Here is a 20,649-nt window from a genome sequence, read left to right on the forward strand (position 1 = left end):
CTGTTCGTAATGTCTCCACGCTGTGAACAGCCCTCGGCTGCTCGCCAGTGTGGCCTGAAGGATTTAGATTCTCCACGTGCCCCGTTCTGCATCAGATTAGCTCATCGATCACCGCAACTATAGAAATCAGATAGCTACTAATCCCAAGGCAAATATACTTACACATCAGCTTCCAGTAAACGGTTTTGAACCAGCATTGCCTCCTCGAGCACCCAGGCACTGCTTTGGGGTCAACCTATGTGTCCTAGGCTAGAGGTCTTGCGGCCCCTGCCATCGGCGTCTTCTTTGCCTATGGCTCAGGGACTCCTTCCCCTCCCTTCGATTGTACCTCCATGCGTGTGTTGTGAGATGGCACTTTAGTGCTCGAAGGGGGAGCTACTGGAGCCTCGTCGTCGTTTGACCACTCGCACATCGCCGTACTCTGCATCCAAATGGTTAGATCACCATCAAAGGAGATGCCGACCGGCTTGCGGGGAGCTACATCCGCCGTTCTTCTCTTCTTTCGGGCTGGTTCATCTTTCGCCGCCCTTTTCCCCTAAACTTTCTCCGATACTAGGGGGAACTCTCCTTTCAACCAGCACCTTCACCTCTAGATTTGGACGAGGTGCCGATGACACCTTCCTCCGGCTGAGTGGTTGGCCTGAGTGGTCGGCCTGGCATCCACTGCTTTTGGCCAATCGCTCCTTAGCACACTCGAGAAGTACGCTGCCCATTCTTGCCAATGGATCTTTCCACAAGCAAATCAGTCCACTGCTCAGCACCAGCATGGGATAAAAGCACCAGGAACAACAGTTGAGATTTTTACTTGAGGAGGTGGGTTCATGTAGCTGAAGGGTTTCAGCTGCCCTAGCATAGGGTACGACACATTTGGAGCAAATAGTTCAGTGAGCCAGTGTAGCACAGCCTCCTTCGCCAGTTCTGCATCCTCTCCTGGGTGTCGTCAGTATCTCCTTTGAAGTCAAAGCCCGCATGAGCCCTCTCCTTGCAGGGCTAGATGCAGCGTAGTATGAAGTTCACCGCCACCACTACTCCACTCATCTTCATGCCCCTCATTAGCTCAAGGAGCTCCTTCACCTGTTCCATATCGGCATTGGTCGGTTTCTCTGACCAGCTCCTTTGATTCTCTAGAATCTGGTCGACATCGCATCGGATGGTAGGATCACTTTGCTTCATATAGAACCACCTAGTATTCCACCCCTTCAGTGAGGTATTTAGAGCACATGAATGTATTCGCCCGCCATCCTATCGTGGAGCTATAGATACACACCGCCGACAATTTGGAACCACCCCCTCCTTTCTTCTTCAGCCAAAAAAAGTGTCGGAAGAGATTGAAATAGGGAAGAATACCAAGATACACCTCATAGAAGTGGATAAACACAAAAATGTGCAAAATAGTGTTCGGATGAAGATTACACAAGCTCACTCCCCAATACTCCAACAGATCCCATAAGAAGGGATGTATAGGAAGCCCTAATCCACGCCAAAAATAATCTTCGAATACAATGATTTCGTTAGTGTGTGGCATCAGATAGGGCTCACCGTTGGCCGGACGCCATCCGACGGTGACATGGTCAGGAAGAATGCTCACCTCCACCATCTCATTGAGCTCCGTCTCCCCCATGAGTGACGGTACCCATTCCTTGTCATGGCTCGTCCCGACGGTCGCCTTCTTCGCGTTACCACCTCCCCTCTTCGGCGCCATCCTCAGATCTAGAGTGCGTGTGAATGCGAATGGGGGAGCGTGAGGGCAAGGAGGAAGACTGGCAAAGGTGGGAGCGCGGAGTGCGGCGACGTAGTTATAAAGACGCCTTCCCCACTTTTTGCATTCAAGGGTTTTTGGGAAACCGCACCATGCTGATTTGCGCCCTTCCGAATTCCCCAAAGCAGCGTGTTGGGCCATTATTTGGGCTTCTGCGCAACTACGGCCTATATCGCCCATCTTTCGACGCAGCATGGTACTGCACACTGAATATTGTCGACCACTCCGCAATACCATCAAGGCTTAGTAATTTCTACTGTACAATCATTACTCTGGTTTTTTCTCCATGATTTGAGTAATCAGCACTTCTTGATTTATCTGAGATTTCCACTTGTGGCTCGGGGACTACATCATCATTATGATTCAGTTTCTCACCATACTGGGGACTTTTTTCATAGTTACTGCTATTTCTGACGCTAGCACCACATGACGACGTCACCTACTGTCAGGCTCGGGGACTAAGTGGGCACACTTCACCTTGCGGTGAATGTGCGCTTTTCATTTCAGGGCTTAGCCCATGGACTGGTTGCCTACTCGGCTGGTCTTCTGCCTTTCTTCTACTTTCTGGACCCTAGCACCACGTGACCACGTCACCTACTATCAGGCTCGGGTACTAAGTGGGCACACTTCACCTTGCGGTGAGTGTGTTTTCTTTAATCAGGAAGACTCCGTGCCTTCTGAAGTTGAAGAAGATTATCTCTCTTTCTCGTGGTCGGACTCTAAGTGGGCACACTTGGTCCACTGTGAGGAAATTTTCGATTTTGAACTTGAGCTCCTTACATCCTTCTAGCAAGCCTTACTTGGGTAAGTCCGGGCTCGGTCGGACAGTTAAGCTGGTCGGTTGCGGTCCACAACTGCTCGGTGACTCATTAGGGTGGCCGGACTATGAGTCTGACTGCTCGACTTTGTTTACACCTGCTCAGATAAGCTCAAGACGACGTTGCACAGCGGATACAAGGTGCTTGGGGACTAGTTGTGGGGGGTACAACCCCGGATACCCACGATAGACTACATGGGCTATGGCGCCAGGGGTGGTCTAGCCCACAAGACAAAGCCTTGCAGAGCACGGCGTTGCTCAGCGCGCCCCACAAGACATCGAGAAGATATCCTAAAGATACAACGTAATCTGTTAGGATATGTTACGATCCCGTGATCCTTGTAATATGTTATTACTTATCGGTTATCTCTGAGATCTAACCGACTTGTAACCCTACCCCCAACTATATAAGGCGGGTAGGGGACCCCCTCAAAACACACGCAATATCATACGATAGCCAATACAAATCAACATACCACAAGAGTAGGGTATTACGTCGTGCGGATGACCCAAACCTATTTAACTCTTGTGTCTCTGTTGCCTTCTTGTTCTTGATTACGCGCACCACTGTCGATCAATCTACCTTTGTGGGATACCCCTCGGAGGACTGCCGATGATATTCCATTGATAGATGATCACTATCAAGCACACGTGAGTTAGAGGGCTCCTAAGCACTCTCCAAGCATGGACACTTAGTCCCATGGGTGCTCAACCAGCCAAATGCCCAAGCTCCACTTCTATTTATAGCCCCAAGTCAAATAGAGCCGTTGGAGCAAAGATCCCTTTTCTGCGAGAGCACCGGACATGATAGTGGTGGCACCGGACATGGGGTGGCGGTGCCCCCAACGGTCGAATCCAATGGCTAGTTTGACTAGCTATGGTCACCGAACAGGCGGTGGTGGCACCAGACAGGGGGTGGCGTTGCACACCCCCGCCAACACCCTGAAAACCCTTCTCTCTAGAAAAATAGGGTGGTGCACTGCCGTCACCAAGGCGGTGACCATGGTAGTGACCCCCTCGCCTTAGCACCGAACTCACCACCCTCGAGAAAAAAGTGGCGGTGCCACCGGACAACACCTAGCGGTGCACCGCCCTACACATGGCGGTGTACACCGTCATGTCCGGTGATGGCCATTCTATTGCTGCTCGAAACCAAGTCTAGGTGGGCACCACCCTAGGGGTGGCGATGCCACCGGACAAGGTACGACGGTGCCAGCTCCAACCCCTGGTCTCGGCCTCGACCAGCCGGCGATGCACCAGATAGGGGTGGCGGTGCCCCTAGGTCAGCACCCTAAGCCCGGTTTCGCCTCCTTTCTTCACCTTTCGACTTCTCCTTTGTAAATATGCTAACACCACCAAGTGAACACCACCTTGTGCACGTGTGTTAGCTTTTCACAAATATTTTCCAAAGGATTAACACTCTTTTCACAACGCCACTTGATCCTAACACGTATGCAAAGTTAGATCGTTCAAGTGGCACTAGATGACTGATATGCAAACAAGTTTGCTCCTCTTAATAGTACGGCCATCTATCCTAAACCCGGTCATGTACTTCTCTACACAACCTTTGACTGGTGAAATGAAATGCCCTACAAATATACCTTTGCCTTGTGCATTTCATTCCATCTCCTCCAATGTTGATGCAACACATGCACCAACCAATCCAAATGACATGATCCACTTCATATCATCACATGATCGTATTGGTTTATCGATCTTGACTTCACTTGTTCTTCTCCGTTGCTTCGGTCCATCGGTGCCAAGTCATCACTCAACTTGCCCTTCACACTTGCAACCGGTCCGTCGAGCCAAGTCTTATCTTGATCTTCTCCACCTTAGTCACATGATTCAATGTCATGTCTCATATGCAATGAGCTCCTTCATCACATGTGTGAGCTTTGCAACATCTCCGAACCATTTTCACCTAATTACCTATGTGTCTCACATTAAACATAATTAGTCCACCTAGGTTGTCACTCAATTACCAAAACCAAACAAGGACCTTTTCACACGTGCGAGTCGGAGCGAGGCAGACGGATGCGGGCCACGCGGGTCTGGGCGCTAGCCACGCCGAAAAAAACTTCAAGTTGATGCAAAGGTGAGGGATGCCACATGTGACATTGAATTAGCCAGCCATTTCACGCGCATTTTATTTTATCTCAAAATTGGACTTGAGTCTTGTGACCATTGTTTTTATAAGAAACCATTTAGAAAAATGTGAATATTTTTAAATGAATCTAGTTGCATAATTTTTGTATACTAAAATACTTTTAATCCAACTAATTTCTGGTCGAAATTATATAAGTATGAACTTTCAAAATAAACTACATGGTGTAATTTTGAATAGAGAGATTAAAATAAGATCAACAATTCAGCATAATATAAGAAAATAAGAAACAAAAATGATTTTTTTAATTGCCTTAATTAACCTTGGAGTACAAGAAGTATATATGAAACAAAAATGCTTAGGAGTCGGCTCTACTTGGGGTCTTGGGCCGTTTGTTGCAAGGCGTCCAATGCAGACCGTCGACCCTCTCGCCAACGGCCCAGATTGAGCACCGCCTTCCCCATCTCCACCCCCTGTTGTAAACCCACGCCGACGCCGACGGCGGCCGTCTCCCTCCTTCCTCCGGCGACCACCGCGCCCCTGTCCCCTAGTCTAAATTCTCGCCTCTCAGCAGCCAACGAGCGCGTGCCTAAATGAACGCGGTGGCGGAGGAGGAGAGGGCGGCGGAGCTGGCCGGCCCGCTCCGCGACCTCCTCCCGCCGGTGGACTTCTGCTGCGCGTACGGCTCCACGCTCTTCCACGCGCGCCCCGACGGGACGTCCATGGTCGATTACATCCTCGGCGTCGCTGACCCCCTCCAGTGGCACTCCGAGGTGCTAGGAACCTAACCATCTCTCTCGCCTCACCTCACCTCACCTCCCTCCTTTCAGTTTGGTCATCCGTCAAATTGGTTCATATTCTTAAACTGATGTTATCCTGACGGAATTGTTTCTTGGTCGGTGCAGAACCTGGAAAGGAACCCCGCTCACTATTCCCGCTGGATGTCAAGCTTCGGTGCAGGAGCCGTAAGCCGCCTCCTCAACACCATCGCAGTCTTTCCTGTTTGTTGTTGGCTACTGTGTGAATGGTCGACTGTTTCTTGGTCTTTCGAGCTCAGATTACTGGGCTGGCGGATCGTGTTGGGGTCGGGGTGTATTTCAACCCGTTTGTGGAGTGGTCAGGCAAGGTACCATGAATGGCTGCGCCTTGTGTTCGAGGGCATTGTGTTCCACTGGCTGTGCGTGAATTGAGTACTCGCTGAAGAAAATTTTGTGTTTTGGTGGTGCAGAGGATAAAGTATGGGGTGGTGAGGATGAGGGACCTGGCGATGGATGTCTTGACCTGGGACAGGTTCTACCTCAGTGGCCGGCTGCAGAAACCGGTATGAATGTGAAATGCCCTGTTCTTCAAATGTACAATCACATAATGCTGGTTTTGCTAGATTGGGATTGTGCACTTTATATGTTCTTGTCTCATTTAGACTGGCTCCAGTTATCTTTTGTGGCTGTGACTACACATTTTGCCTGATATGGACTATATTCGTGGAGCTACTATATTTATTTGTTTTCCTGGTTGATGTTATATTCACTGGCTGCCTAGTATTGAGTTGCTCACTGCACAATTGTAGTGCCTTTTATGTGTATATATGGATATCTTGCATTGCGAAGTTGACATTATCTTAGTTGATTTTCTCTTTGTATTTTGGTAGGTTCATGTTCTTGTTGACAACTGGGATATAAGGAAGGTCAACTCAATTAACCTAGAAATGGCAACTTCAGCTTCTCTACTCCTTTTGCCAGAAGAGTTCGCCGAGGTTATTGTTAACTTGATGTTTCCTGCCATGAAATTATTTTCTTTGTTTTGTAGTTGATTCTGAATTTCTGATCTTCCTTCTTTTATCCCTCTTTGTGCAGTACGACCTATACGCTCAAATTTGCAGCCTATCATATATGGGTGATTTGAGAATGCTGTTTGCAGAAGACAAAGATAAGGTATCAACAAAAGAAATGCATGTTCACCTTTGCTCTATACTCAGTGATCATTTGAATTCGATTTAATATTACATCATTCTTCACAAAGACAAAAGTGCTCCTGTCTGTTTTGCACATCCAAAAGCAACTCATTTATGTACTTCTCTAAATTGAAAATGGCATGTTCTTATCCTTTGCAAACTCAATCACGAACAAATGGATTATAGCATGCTACAAAGTATTTAACTTTAATACTCTTTTGTTCAAATGTGGTCCATTTGACCATGTCACCGTTTATGTTTGTGGTGCCCTTAACTGTGGCATAATGGAACATACATCTAGGTACTGCATACTATTTGATTACTGTTTTCACTGTGATGAGCAAAATACACTGGTTGGTAGCTATTGATTTTCCTAGGAGGGACTGATAAGATAATTGACAATTAGTCCTTTGAGAGCTTAGCCTTTAAATTCTGTTGCTTTTATTGGATCTGCATACTGGGTTCCAACATCGTCTATATTATTGTTTTGTAGTTACTTTTTGTTCTTGTCTACAAGTTTAGGATAAGACAGTGTGTTAATGGTATTTCTATTTGGTTTAAAGTTTCATACTTAATTCCTACTATATATCAGGTGAAGAAGATTGTTGAGGGTAGTTTTCAGTCATTTCAATTGATGTACAGACCCCTCTTGCAAGAGTATATTGCTGAAGGGCTATTGAAGACATCATCCCATGGACAGTATAAGACTTTCCGGCAGGTTTGTTACCTTCTGCTCATACTCACAGTTTGTTCAAAGAGATAAAACTATGGAAGTGCTTAGCCTCTGGCTTTCACCATCCTGTGAACCGCACAACTATGCGACCTGTGTACTTTGTTATCCTACTAGTACTTGGACTCAGACATGTTAAAGGTCGTAGCATGTTGTGTGCTCATGTTCTTTTGCACTTGCCGTACTGCCTTATTCTTCTTACCTTTGCTATGCTAAGACTTTTTTACCACTTTTGAAATTTGGTGTGAATTCCCATCCTAGCAGCAATTGTAACTACTCCATCCGATCCCAAATATAAGTCCATTTAGTTTTGTCCTAAGTCAAACTATTTTAAATTTGATTATCAATAGCTAAAAAGTTATACAAAGTAATAACATTAAATTATTGTTACTAGATTCGTCATGAAACATACTTCCATAATATAAAACTTCCGATTTGAAATGATCATAGTTATTAAGGCGCTAAGGTGAGACATGGCGAGCCACCACCTTCCAATCGCCTAGGCGACGCCTAGGCGATCATAAGGCGAGGCAAGGCGACACCATATGATTATAAGAAACTTCAAAGCAGCAGCACAGAGGAAGGAAAAAAAGAAAAAGAAAAAGAAAAAGAAAAGAAGAAAAGAAGAAAAGAAGAAGGACAAGACACTAAGAAAGGCCCAGCCCACCAGCCAGCCCATATATCCTTCCTGGTGAGTTCCCTCAGCCCTTCATTCCGTCTCCGCCGCCACTGCCCGTGCGGGACTCTTCTCTCCGTCCTTCCCTCTCCCGTTCTCCATTTGCGCCGCTGCTGCCTGCAACCATTCCTCCCTACCTCTTCCTCTCCCCGTCCTCACTGCTGGTGCCGCCCCCTTCCAGATCCTCTCCAGTCACCTGTAGATCGCAGATCGAGGGTTGCTGACTGCTGCTGCCCCTCCCAGATGTCCGATGTCGCAGAAGTTTGCAACGGCCATAGCGTCTGGAGCCGATGGGGATGGAGCAGAGACAAGTGCTTGGCCTTCCCAGTCCTCCTCCAGTTCTCCCTCTCTCTTCTGCCTCCCCTCCTCTCTTGTTTAGCTGATTTTTGGTCGTGGCGTCGGGGACGCCCAGGTTTCTTTTAGCGCCTCGACGCCTAGGCGACGCCTTAATAACTATGGAAATGATATATTTCTTATAAAGATATAACTTGCCAGTGCAACATTAGAGACCATGCCAATGTCCTAATGTTATCGGAGGGAGTATAACATTGGAGCCTGCATAGACAACTGACATACTTGATAAGTGTACTTGTATGTTTGGTTTGAATTCTAACTATTGGAGTCACGTGTCTACAGGATTGTGGTCCATCTACAACAAATGAACTGTTCTCTGTTCTTCCGTGGACGATCCAAAGGCAAATGCAAGGAAGACACACGTTGCATGGAAAAGGTTGGATTACCCTGATGTTCTCGTCAACCTTGTAGCCTTGTTCATTCCATAGCACATTCTCACTGCAGACAATTTTTCTGTAGAAATACCACCACGCACCATAGCTTCTTCAAAGGACATGGCAGCAAACTGTGTACGGAGGGCCCTGAGGCGCCGGGTAATGGTTTCAAGTGTGCGGCAAGCAGTGTCTGGTCTGCTCGCCTCTGGTGGTGCAGTTGCTGCTCAATACCTCGCGAAGAAGATGGCTAAGGCCTGGCAATCTAGAGTGGCTTAAGTTCTAGGCAATGTATTTTTTTTTTCACACCGACACTGGTGCATGCTAGTTGCTAGGCTTTTGCTAGTTCTGGGTTCAGGGTTTCATGTAGTTGTATGGCAATCAGTCTAATATGTTTTTCACTGCTGAAAGCCTGAGACCGGCTGAAATTTTGTAGGACCAGAAATGTCAATGCTGCAGAATCATTGACTGCATATACAACAATTATCTGCTCTTATGCGCTGTTTTGAGGCAAACCTTCAGTAGCTGTTGCTTTGGTTCTCGTGGCAGTATTTTTTTTATCATACTACACAAATTAATTCTTTGCCAGACACTTTGAGAATGAACTGTAATCCAACCCCAAAAAATTTACCACCGGAGCCAGTAGCTACAACGTACGATTTATAAGTTACAACAGAGCAATCACAGTTATGATTTGACTCCTTGACACAAACTCCAATTAAGAACCACAGTTATGATTCAACTGCTGACGCACTTCCCCCACTTTCCTCAAACTTTTCTCCACGTCCCTGACTCCTGGACATCACATAAGGAGATGAAAACCTTGACTGATCTCCTGTAACATCTGTCTGAGTTTGTTCACGACCTTCTGCTTGGCACCATTTGCTTTTGCTAACAATCCCACTATTTCTGAGAGCAGTTTTTAGTTAGCAAACATGTTAGAGTGCTATACAAACTTGAAACATTAGGGCAGTGATGGTGTCGTTACTCACCAATAATTACTCTCAGATGGAGATAGCTCACATTTGTTTTGACATTCAAGAACATACGGCTGATTGCACCTGAACACAATTGAACATCTCCAAGACCTTAAGAGGCTGTAAGCTAGGATAGGAATACTATTTCCAGTTGACTTAAGACATACCAGACTCCATTTTGGGCTGTTTCTCAAGGCCATGTATAGCACATTTTGCATAAGTGAGAAGCCGAACATGGCGTGGTGCCCCAAGATTCCCTAAAATGGACCTCAATAGTCCGCTGGAATTGAGATAAAATATTTTATAAAAGTCTGGTGGTGCCCCAAGAGCTCCAAGAGTGAAGTTAACAGCAATAACGTGATGTGCTCTGACAACAATTTCCTTACTCTGTTCGCAGTATGACATAAAAGCCCGGTGGCAAGGATTCCATAAATGAAGATATATCATCCATTCCTAGAGAGTTTAATTCCTCTTTCAAACGCCTCTGCTCTTCACCAGACATTTGTGTGCCGAGAGCTGACTTGCTGATAATTATGGCAAACATAGTTTACTCGGAATCAGGAAATAGACTGTGACAACAGCTACAACACACGAGGTACACCAAGGATGCATAAGTTTCACATCAAAATAATCACACAGAAACCATCCATAGGCAAATTTTTTGGATCAAACTAGGAATCATAGAAAGTTCTACGGAAGTTAATTCTAGTTCAATACTTTAGTGGAACAGACAATGCAGGCTCCATCCATTCACATACAGTATAAATACTAAATACATTAATGAAAAAATAACCGATACTGACTCATTTTTTCCTTTATGCAGTCCTATTTGAAACTAAATTTGAACATTGTTTACAACTGATTAAAAATAATTTCTACCCATTTGGATATGTGTGCATTGGCTTCACTTGCAATAAGAATTAAATTGTGTAGCATGAGCTTATCATTTTTTATTCCTGTCTCAAGAACGATGCCCTATGAATGCTGATGAGACAAACTTTCTAATATTTATTGCTGAATGATAATGATTAGTGTGTCATGGTATATATAAGAGAAATAAACCTTTACCTTTCTATAGTTCTCCCTGTGAATATTACAGGAAAGTACTTTGCATATTTGCCAACACCAAACTGTTCACCTAATTCCTGAATTTTATTCGCATCCAACAATATCAGTGCTTTCCATAGCTGACAATAGTCCAATCTGAACTTTTGGTCCAATTCTCTATAAATTCCATGATCCAACAGAACTGCAAAAGCCATACACCATTTTAGATGTACAGATTCTACAAAATAGAATAGGTGAACGCATATTCCACACAACGGTGAGTTCTCCCATTAGCTCCCTCCAAGCCCTACAATCCCATAATAATAAATAAAGATAGCATCCAGTGGAGAACAAGATGCTCCCACAAGAACAAATGCCTGGTACTGCTTTTTGGGAGCTTTAGTCCCTTAGCCTCCTATCAACCCCCTCATAAGGATTCAAAAGATTTTATGAAGAACTAAATATGCGCCTTTTCAAAAGCAGGAAGAGGGCTCTACTCCAAAAAGAGTAATGCCTCATTGCACAGGTTGTCATTTGCAATTTCTGGGGATTCCAGAAGAATCAAATTTGAAATGTTTAGTTGTCAATGCAAATTAGTTCATTTTAATGCATGGCTCGAACAGGCCCTTCTGAGTACTATATCAATGAAGTACTAGAAACAAAAGAAACAAGTGGAATTCATACTCAACGATACATTTGCAATTGCTGGGGATTCCAGAAGAATCAAATTTGAAATGTTTAGTTGTCAATGCAAATTAGTTCATTTTAATGCATGGCTCGAACAGGCCCTTATGAGTACTATATCAATGAAGTACGAGAAACAAAAGAAACAAGTGGAATTCATATTCAACGATACCAGATACATTTATCATTATGAGTTTTCCTACTTTTGTATCTTGTGTTGTTAATTAATATATGGCACAAATTACATTTGAGGTTTCTGAAACCAGTTATAAGTGAACCAGTACAATGGTTATGACAACAAGTGCATCAAAACTAGGCGATGCCAGTTTTTATTTTGGCCCACATAAACCAGTGAAAACCCAACTCACAGCGTTTTTAGTAACATTCAAGTCTAAGTGATAATAAAGATTTGCCCTTCAGAGTCAATCCATCCAAGAAAACATATATTTTGATATCTCCTATTTATGAATTGACCAGTTTGTCTCAGGACTGATTGAATTAGCCGTTTATGGGCAGGAGATGCAACGTGGACAAGAAACCTAACTGGGGCCTGGGGTGAAATTTTCCCATAGGTATTTAATATAAGGAAAGTAATTTTTATGCAAACATTTCCACATGACTGCATGGGATAAGTAGCACTACTGACTACACTGACAAAATCTACTGGGTAAAGAGAGTCCTGTGACGATCAAAAGTTTCAAGGGAGTTTCATGTGTTAATTCCTGAAGGGCAGAAATATAACGAGGGGTAACCACCTTCTTCAATGCAAGTAGTATTTCTTCACTACTGTTTATAGCATGTACAGTTTAATTCCTTGTAATATTTAAGTGTCTAATCATTATAGGTAAGTATAACAATACCATGTTCAGGAGCAAAATTAGTACCTAGTGAAAATTTCCCATGGCCTTGAGGAGAAACTAATATATTTCCAGGATGTGGATCACCGTGAACAAAACCATGTACAAATATCATTTCACCAAAGAGTTCAATCAAAGCCTTAGCTACCTGTAAGATAGAAAGGCAGGTGAATTTTTTTTACCAAGTACAAAGAGACATAGGTAACATTAAGTTACAGAAATAAATGACAAAATATAAGAAAAAATGTGCATAGTTTAGAACTTTAGATGGTGTCATGCTTTCGGGTAATACAGTCCTGATTAATGACTATACATTTTATTGATATAACCGTTAAGTATTCTTATGTAAAAGAATACCAAAAAAATAACAACCCCCCTCTTTCGGTGCCACAAAGGATGAAAATCCATACGCTGTTCCAAACATGCAACCAAATGTGTGGTTAAGCAACAAGCAGTACAAGTTACCATCACAAGGAGTGTATGGTAGCAACATCAATGCTATACATACTGGCCGAAGTTCATCAGAATGATGATAAGGACAACTAGAGAATTATAATAAAGTAGTATTTCATTTCTTACATTTGTGCACCACTAGTCCACCCTTTCCTCAACAAACTTTAGATTTTGGGTGGGTTGGTGCATGAATCAACATGGTACTAGAGAAAAGACCCTGGTTTAGTACTTGGCTAACACAATTTTATAAAAGGAACAATTGCAGACCATTTCTATCCCAGACTATGGCACAGGCATGAGGACCTTAGTGACAGAGAGTGTCGAAATATATTGTGCGCCCTTCCCTCAGCAGGTCAAGCTTGTCTTCCGGTGAACCAGCTGGTGCTGGGTGAACTTAACAATTTAATGAGGGCTGAGTAGAAATCTAGTGAATTTATGAATTTGTCTGAAGTTTTGTTTTGTTTTTTTTTTGCCAAAATTGAATATGTATACACACAAGAAAGCCTTTGATGAAATCATTTAGATAGAGAAATACATTAACGTCAAGATTTTTTACCATATTTATAATATGTATATGTATATGTATATACACACAAAAAAGCCTTCAATCAAATGATTCATGACATAAAAATACATTAATGTCAGAGTCAAGCTAGACCTTTGTAGGACTAATATCTGTTTTCTGCAGGAAGTCCAAGTCATTAACCTGTCACAACAGAAGAACAAAAGGTAGTAGTAAGTAATTTCAGATTGCTTCTTCTTTTCCTTCTCTTCAGGCTGACCTCCCTTTATTTTTCCTCCATAATATTTTAAGTAATGGAATATATATGTCTTGTTTTCGATATTTTGGCACATGGTTTAGGTGGTTAAGCAACCAAGCAATTGCATCATGAAATTCTAGGAATTCCACAACAAACCTAGTGATAGATAAGTGATGCGCAAACATAATCTTTGTATACGTAAGTTAGCATAAGGATTAATCATTTACCTTGTGTCCATAACAAAATTCCATAGTCAAAACCTCCCTGGTCGTCAGTTGCTGCAACAGGTTTAGCTATTGTCACAAAAATACCAAGGCAGATAGTTCACATCATAGTCAAATTCAGACATGTAAAAGCGCAAGTGACGCCATTGTGATGCCACAGAGAGAGAGAGAGAGAGAGAGATCTTTTTCTAGTTAGTAGTACTGTGTCCTAAAAAAGGCTGGATAAAAGACATCAACACAATGTAAAGGTTTCAATAGTCTTGTCCAATTGGTCGCTTGGGAGCTGTGAAAACACCAGAACAATTGTGTTTTCAATGGTGTGCCCGCAGACCTCAATAGAGTGTTTCAAGTGTGATCAACAAAGGATCTTTGTGGCGTACAGCTGGCCTGAGTGATCTCCAGACGCTACTGCTGCTGGGGTAGGTTTAGGTAGCTGGGCCATCTCTCATTTTGTTACTGGTGCTACAGGGGTAGGTTTCGGCAGTTAGACTCTACTCCCTCGATTCCAAATTATAAGACATTTTGGCTTTTCTAGATACATTGCTTTACTATGTATCTAGACATAGTGTATATCTAAGTGCATAGTAAAAACTATATACCTAGAAATACTAAAACGTCTTATAATTTGGAATGGAGGGAGTATATCCTAAGAACTTTACCTCCTCTTTTAAGTTTTAATGAACTGATATTCAGCTCTCCTGCATGTTTGAGAAAAACAGATGTGACACAACTGAACAGTCATTAAGGACAAGTTTATGTTCTTGTTGACCGTGTGTTGTGCGTGCATATGTGGTGGGTGTATGTGTTGCACAATACAGAACTGTAAAACAGATAAAATTAACGATTTGACTTTTAAATACTTGATTTAACCACAATCTGTTTATTCTTCTAATTTTTAAGATACTGCTTCAACCTCAACTCCACAATTTTCATTAGGCTCGTACCCAGAACACATAAGGCACTTTCACAACACTATTTTTCCTGAAGTAGCTGGCTGTTCTCTCAGAATTCTTAGCCTCCCGTGTAAAATCTGTAAATGAACAACATACAGTTATTTCAATAATACAGAAACATATTAAGTGAATCATTATTGAGCATATGAACAAACCATCTAAATGAATGACACCCAACCAAAAAAGTTAAATCCATGTGAAAAGCGTAAATAAGTGCACGAAAAAAAAAACCTAATATTTAAATTTTCTTTTTATAGGCATGGACCTATTTATCTGCTCACAAGACTATTGTTCTTTTATTTTCTGATTGGATTATGAGAAAACTAGTAGACAACAGAAGCTAGCATTGAATATGCAAAATTTGTTCAATGAAAAAAAACAAATGGCCTTTGGTAATGAATGCAGAGTATAAAAAAGAAATAATCAAACAGATATACTAAATAGGAAACCTCTCAGAGATCACTTATTTAAATAAAAGTTACCTTGTTCAAGGAAAAAAAAGAGTCATCCACTGTTTATAATAAAAGAAACTGGATGCACTTACCAAGTTCCATTGTCATGGATTTCTCAAATTCAATTAGTATTCTGTCAAATTTATAATCAGGAAAAACCTGCAGAGAAAAAGACAAATCATTTTCATTGTGCCAGCCAAAAGAACATTATGAAACTATGCCAGAAAAGAAGGTGATTCATGTAAAGGTTTTGATTGGTAGAAAGTTAATTAGCACAACAATCATGAAAGCATGCCCTACAAATTATAATAACAGCAGACAAGATGATGATACAATGGGTACTATCGGACCGAGTCCTGCTTGCTCAAAGCAATCGACTTATGGTGACTTCCATTCATGCTATATATACAGTCTATGCATCTAATAAAGTACTAGCACCAAGGCACACATTAAAATTAACAACTTGTTTATAAATGCATTTTTTAGTGTATACATGTCAGATTTTAACTCAACAAAATTCAGTTCACCATAAGGATCATCGAAACATGTTAATCTAAAAAAAAAAGATAAGATCACCACAGTGGAGGCAAAGGATGGGACCATTTGCTAGTTGCTACTAAATCCCAGCCATACAGTCATGGCAATTGGCATTCAAAAGGATAAAGCATCTGGCAACAGCATTTTCAACACCCAATGCTGGCATTTAATGGAAACTGCCATCTAAAAGGCCAGTGCACCCATTTTCAACACTCAATGCTGGCATCATTTCATTCAGCATAAACAAAGTCTTTTTAGAATTGTATCAATTAGCAATCAATGTTGAAAGTATATACTTGACTACGATTTCCTTTAGCTAAACCTTAAATGCAAAAAATATGATACCCAAACTACTAGTCTTAATGAAATGGGGTCATTTACTGATCATCTTAAAGTATATTGAAGTAAAAGTGAATGAACCGTGTCAAAAAAATTTAGTACACAAGATGAATTAGATGTACCAACTGGTAAATTATTAGCATTGCACAATAAAAAGGAAACAAAATGTTGCTGTTCATACCCAAGAGACTGTTTTTGACAAGAATGACATCGTCATGATGTCTATCTTCATTCGCTGCTCCAATCCAGGATATTGAACCTAGATGTAACAAAAATTGGTATGAAAGCTCGCTACGATTTTAATAGATTTAGCACTAACTCAAGCAAATTTACATGTGTACATGGCAGGATATGTATAGATCTATTATCTATGCAAATATGTTAAAGAGGAATATCTGCTGCAGGTGTTTTCTACACTCTGAACGAACTAAGTGATGATGTTGTGCTCACTGCACCACTAAAAACGACAAAATGGAAAGAACAATATATGCAGCAGAGCCATGTTTCCACCTTGTTTACTAACAATTCTACACTTCATTCAACGTTAAGCTAAACATATATTATATATACAAGACCTAAACAATAAGGGCCAAGTTAAGTATACCACTATACTTAAAATAACCTCAATAAAGTTTCAACTCAAGACAATTCTGATGAAATAGTCATGTTCAACTCAGTTGCTTCAGTTTCAAACCAGTTCCCTCCATATATTTTTTTATGGGAATGCTCCACTTAAATTATGCCTGAAGGTGACAATTAACACCTATTTAAAAGTGATCCAACTTCTAAATTTACTTCTGGTCTTTATGAAATGCAATGAGTCCAAACTGGTATAATGTGCACCATTAAATTGTTGGTTTTACTTAAGTATGAAATAAGAAATTATAAGGTACTCTTAAAGTGAAAAGCTATTCCATAAATACCTATACTCTTCTAAAAGAGTGAATTGTATACTAAAACAGCAGCCACATTGTATTCTCAAAATGGTAAGTCACATTGTATCCACACAGATAAAACTCGTGTCATGGTATAAACAAGAACATTGAATTCGTGGATAACCGGATATGCCATGTAACATTGTAATGAAAATTTTCTTGTCGGCTCATTAAGACTGTTAGCAATATTATGATGATATCTTCCTTGAAACAACAATATATCTTGGCGAAAATGGAACAGTAATTGAGGCAGTTGAACAAGAACCTCACCTTGACAGCTACATCTTGATTGTTATGCAAACGACCTCGATGAACCTGAGCAATTGATGCAGCAGCAATTGGTTGTTCGTCAAATTCCAGGAATCTGATACTCGCATATTAACATTTATGATGTTTTTTCACACTATAAGGTACTATAGAAAGAATTATATAGCACATAATCCACAGAAAAACAAACAAAAGTGTGAGATGAAGTGCAACAGTTAGTACATTCACAAGTTCAAGACTTCAAATGATGTCAATGGCATGGACATGGGGAAAAAGTTATTTTTACTACCTCAGAATTTTGAATTAATGTAAAAAACAGCTATTGACGTGCTTGAACCATGACTAGGGGTTCATGTTGGGTTTCAACTCTAGCCTACCCCAACTTGCTTGGGGCTAAAAGGCTTTGTTGTTGTTGTTAGTAGGGAATTGTGATAGTACACAAGGAACAAGCTGGCAAGAACATTCGACACAAGCAGCTCAATGAAAGATATGAGGTGGATTACAGAACTACCAGTATGTGAAGACAGAATAGCCAAATTACAAGAATCCATTCCGACCACAGGTACCAGTAATAAATAGCCAATCTAAAAAGGATAAACATTCACATACTTACATGTCATACAATTCCTTGCCAAAATTCTGCTCTATTACTGCTTTGATATCATGAAACTTGGATGGAGTTGCCTGAGTTTTTAGAGAAAAATATAGTAAATAACAAGTAATGTCATATGTCTATACAATATCAATCAGGTAAGCACTAATAGTGAACCTGATCTTGCAGGCGGGAGAGAGTTGATGAGTACTCCTTTGGCACTTGTCTTAGTGATGAAACATATTGACCAGCTTTTACATAAAACCCTCCATTCGCTTCACATAGTTTAAGTAGCTTTTTTGCTGAACGCAGATGAACCTACACCCGAGCCAAAAAAAAGGAGTATCATTTAAGCATTCATCTGATCTAAAATCATCTGTGGACTATAGGTACTCCTATAAATGCATGATAAACATTAGATGCTATATCACAGGGTACACCCATTCTAAAAGAGAAGAACACTATGGCATGCCAATCAAATGAGTGGAGGACCTGCAAAATACACAGTCTATTCAATTCCACAAGTTGGTTTAGGAAATAATGAGGTCAGTCAGACAAAGGAGTAAATCTCTAGGTATATCAACTGTCACATTCTAAAATGGAATACTAATTGTATATATTCAATACAGACTACAGAGCATAGAAATAACTAAAATTGGGTCCAGGAGACTACTGACATCAAGGCCAATCAAGCATTCTATTATGTTGCCTACTAAGCAACGATTTTGAACTTGAGACCCAAATAGTTAGTACACCAGAAACAATTGATTCCTCGTGTTTCAGCACAGACCCATTAGACAGCGCAGAAAGAATACATGGTCACATGGTGATCTTGTTGTATAAACATGAATTTCACATCATCTCAAAACAAACTCGGTTTCCAATAATTATGCATCACTACCAGACAACTTGAACAAGAGGAGCCATGGAGTTAATGTTTCTAAACCTACTTAGCTATCGTTTTTAAAACAGCTGATCAATGACACAATACAACAATCATAAGTTCATAACATGGTGGCAAAACAAATGCCTTCATCCAGCTTACAAACAACCATACATATAATTGGCACAGCACAGCATCACATCCTGGGCAGAACCCATACCTCGGAGAGCTTAACACGGTAGTCCGCCGATCTAGCATTCAGACCCCTCAGCGAATACTTGTAATCCGCCACCACAAAACCAATCTGCGACAGCCAACGGCTAGAAAATTGAGCAAAAGCAACATCCGAGACTCAGGAGTAGTAGCAATAGCAACAGATGGGGGGTGGGGGGTGAACCGTGTAGACGGCGCGGGAGGAGCGGGCGACGCCGTGGTGGAGCGCGGAGGCGACGCTTCGCCCGTTTTCGCCGGAGGGAGAGGCGGCCACCAGCGCGGCGCCCGCCGCGGCAGCAGCCAGGAGGAGCGGAGCACGGCGGCGGCGGAGCATCGCGGCGCGGATTGTGGAGGTTTGGGGTTTCTGGGTTGGAAGATTTGGAATCTGCTGATGAAACGGTTTGCGTCGGGGGAGGATGACGTCCAAATTGGAAATTCATTGTTTTCTTTTTCTTTACTACTGCCTGAAAAGACATGTTAAGAATTTAAATTTGAGAAAATTTATATAAGAAGAAAGTATTAACATTTATGAAGATGAATAAAATATATGACGTTGAACAACTATTGCTCGGTTAATTATAAAATATATATTTTTCTTAGTAAACCTATTTTTTAGATATATATAAATACCGTTGCGTTGGGGTGCATGACGTCATTTCCTTAACTCCTTGTCCTCGAGGAGAAATTTGGATATTTGAGCAAAGTCCGGCGCAATTAAGGACCACAACCTTGCCGGCGACCACGCGGCGCTGGCCTCCATGAGAGACGGCCAGAAGGGCAAAAGCATTCTTTCACGTGGAACAAGTGTCACATGTTTAAGAGCCTCTTTGACAGGGTTCTTGCAGGGGCTTCAGTTCCAGCTCCTGCAGGAGCTGTGCTAAACGGCTGTTTTGAAAAGGGCTTCACATGGGAAGCCAGTCAAGAGCCGGAGCCATTTTTTGCCTGCGCAGGAGAAGCCTAAAAAACGAGCTTTGCACGGCTCCTTGCTGTGGGTTCACGTCGTCTAGTGCGAAGGAGCCGTTTTGTCAAACGTTTTCTAGAACGGCTTCAGCTCCTCCAGAGGAGCTGCTCCTTCAGAGAAGCCAGAGCCAGAGCCATTTTCAGAGGAGCCAGAGCCCTGCTAAACATACCCTAAGTCCTATTTTTGCTAAGTCAATGTTATGAATAACAAAATTACGAAACATGATGTTTAGAGTCCTAAATATGCAAATCTTTCTACCGGCGACAGGTGCATGGTTGCACCTTGATCCACCACTGATATGGGACAGAGTACATCAGCTTCTCATCCATAGCCATGTGTTCTCGCTGTCAAAACTAGGGAAGTTCAGTTTAGGAAGATGATGACTAGCATTGGATGCCTCCCCAACAACATGGTGATCATGAACCCCATCACCCCACCTATAACACCCGCCACGAGAGTAGACGATGCAATTTAGGACTTGGGTTGGGCTTGGGTGGGACAAATGTACCCTTGACCGGGCGACTGAGTTGAGAATTCAAACCCCCCAGTGACTTGATTCCACGTGGTGCCCTTACGGGCCGGTGATCGGATTGCCACCGGATTGCCGGTAGGTGCTTTCGTCGCGGTCACCAATGGAGGCGGTAGGATGCCGACTGGCGCGGTTGGGCGCAAGTCAAGAACCACCTGGCTCACCGATTTGCGGAGCGCGGTCATCTCCTACAGCAACGCCTCCACTGACGCGTCGGTCT

At 42.2% G+C, this 20,649-nt stretch overlaps 2 protein-coding genes across 2 annotated transcripts; one reads left to right on the forward strand and one right to left on the reverse strand.

The window, feature by feature from the left end:
- Positions 1 to 5,116: 5,116 nt before the first annotated feature.
- LOC136483852 (phosphatidate cytidylyltransferase, mitochondrial-like) lies at positions 5,117 to 9,061 on the forward strand. Its single transcript, XM_066481008.1, has 9 exons — positions 5,117 to 5,456; positions 5,589 to 5,648; positions 5,741 to 5,809; positions 5,912 to 6,004; positions 6,332 to 6,436; positions 6,537 to 6,614; positions 7,227 to 7,352; positions 8,677 to 8,770; positions 8,854 to 9,061. Exons 1-9 carry the CDS (start codon positions 5,277 to 5,279, stop codon positions 9,042 to 9,044), a joined length of 996 nt encoding a protein of 331 aa, XP_066337105.1. The 5' UTR covers positions 5,117 to 5,276; the 3' UTR covers positions 9,045 to 9,061.
- Positions 9,062 to 9,537: 476 nt separating this feature from the next.
- LOC136483851 (uncharacterized) lies at positions 9,538 to 19,347 on the reverse strand. Its single transcript, XM_066481007.1, has 16 exons — positions 19,124 to 19,347; positions 18,947 to 19,030; positions 18,021 to 18,161; positions 17,865 to 17,935; positions 17,255 to 17,348; positions 16,231 to 16,308; positions 15,266 to 15,332; positions 14,713 to 14,798; positions 13,772 to 13,822; positions 13,442 to 13,489; positions 12,358 to 12,478; positions 10,811 to 10,991; positions 10,129 to 10,266; positions 9,910 to 10,022; positions 9,758 to 9,826; positions 9,538 to 9,674 (listed from the first exon to the last, which is right to left on the reverse strand). Exons 1-16 carry the CDS (start codon positions 19,271 to 19,273, stop codon positions 9,568 to 9,570), a joined length of 1,599 nt encoding a protein of 532 aa, XP_066337104.1. The 5' UTR covers positions 19,274 to 19,347; the 3' UTR covers positions 9,538 to 9,567.
- Positions 19,348 to 20,649: the final 1,302 nt, after the last annotated feature.

Source organism: Miscanthus floridulus, chromosome 9 (genome assembly GCF_019320115.1).
Source record: "Miscanthus floridulus cultivar M001 chromosome 9, ASM1932011v1, whole genome shotgun sequence".
Lineage (NCBI taxonomy): Eukaryota > Viridiplantae > Streptophyta > Magnoliopsida > Poales > Poaceae > Miscanthus > Miscanthus floridulus.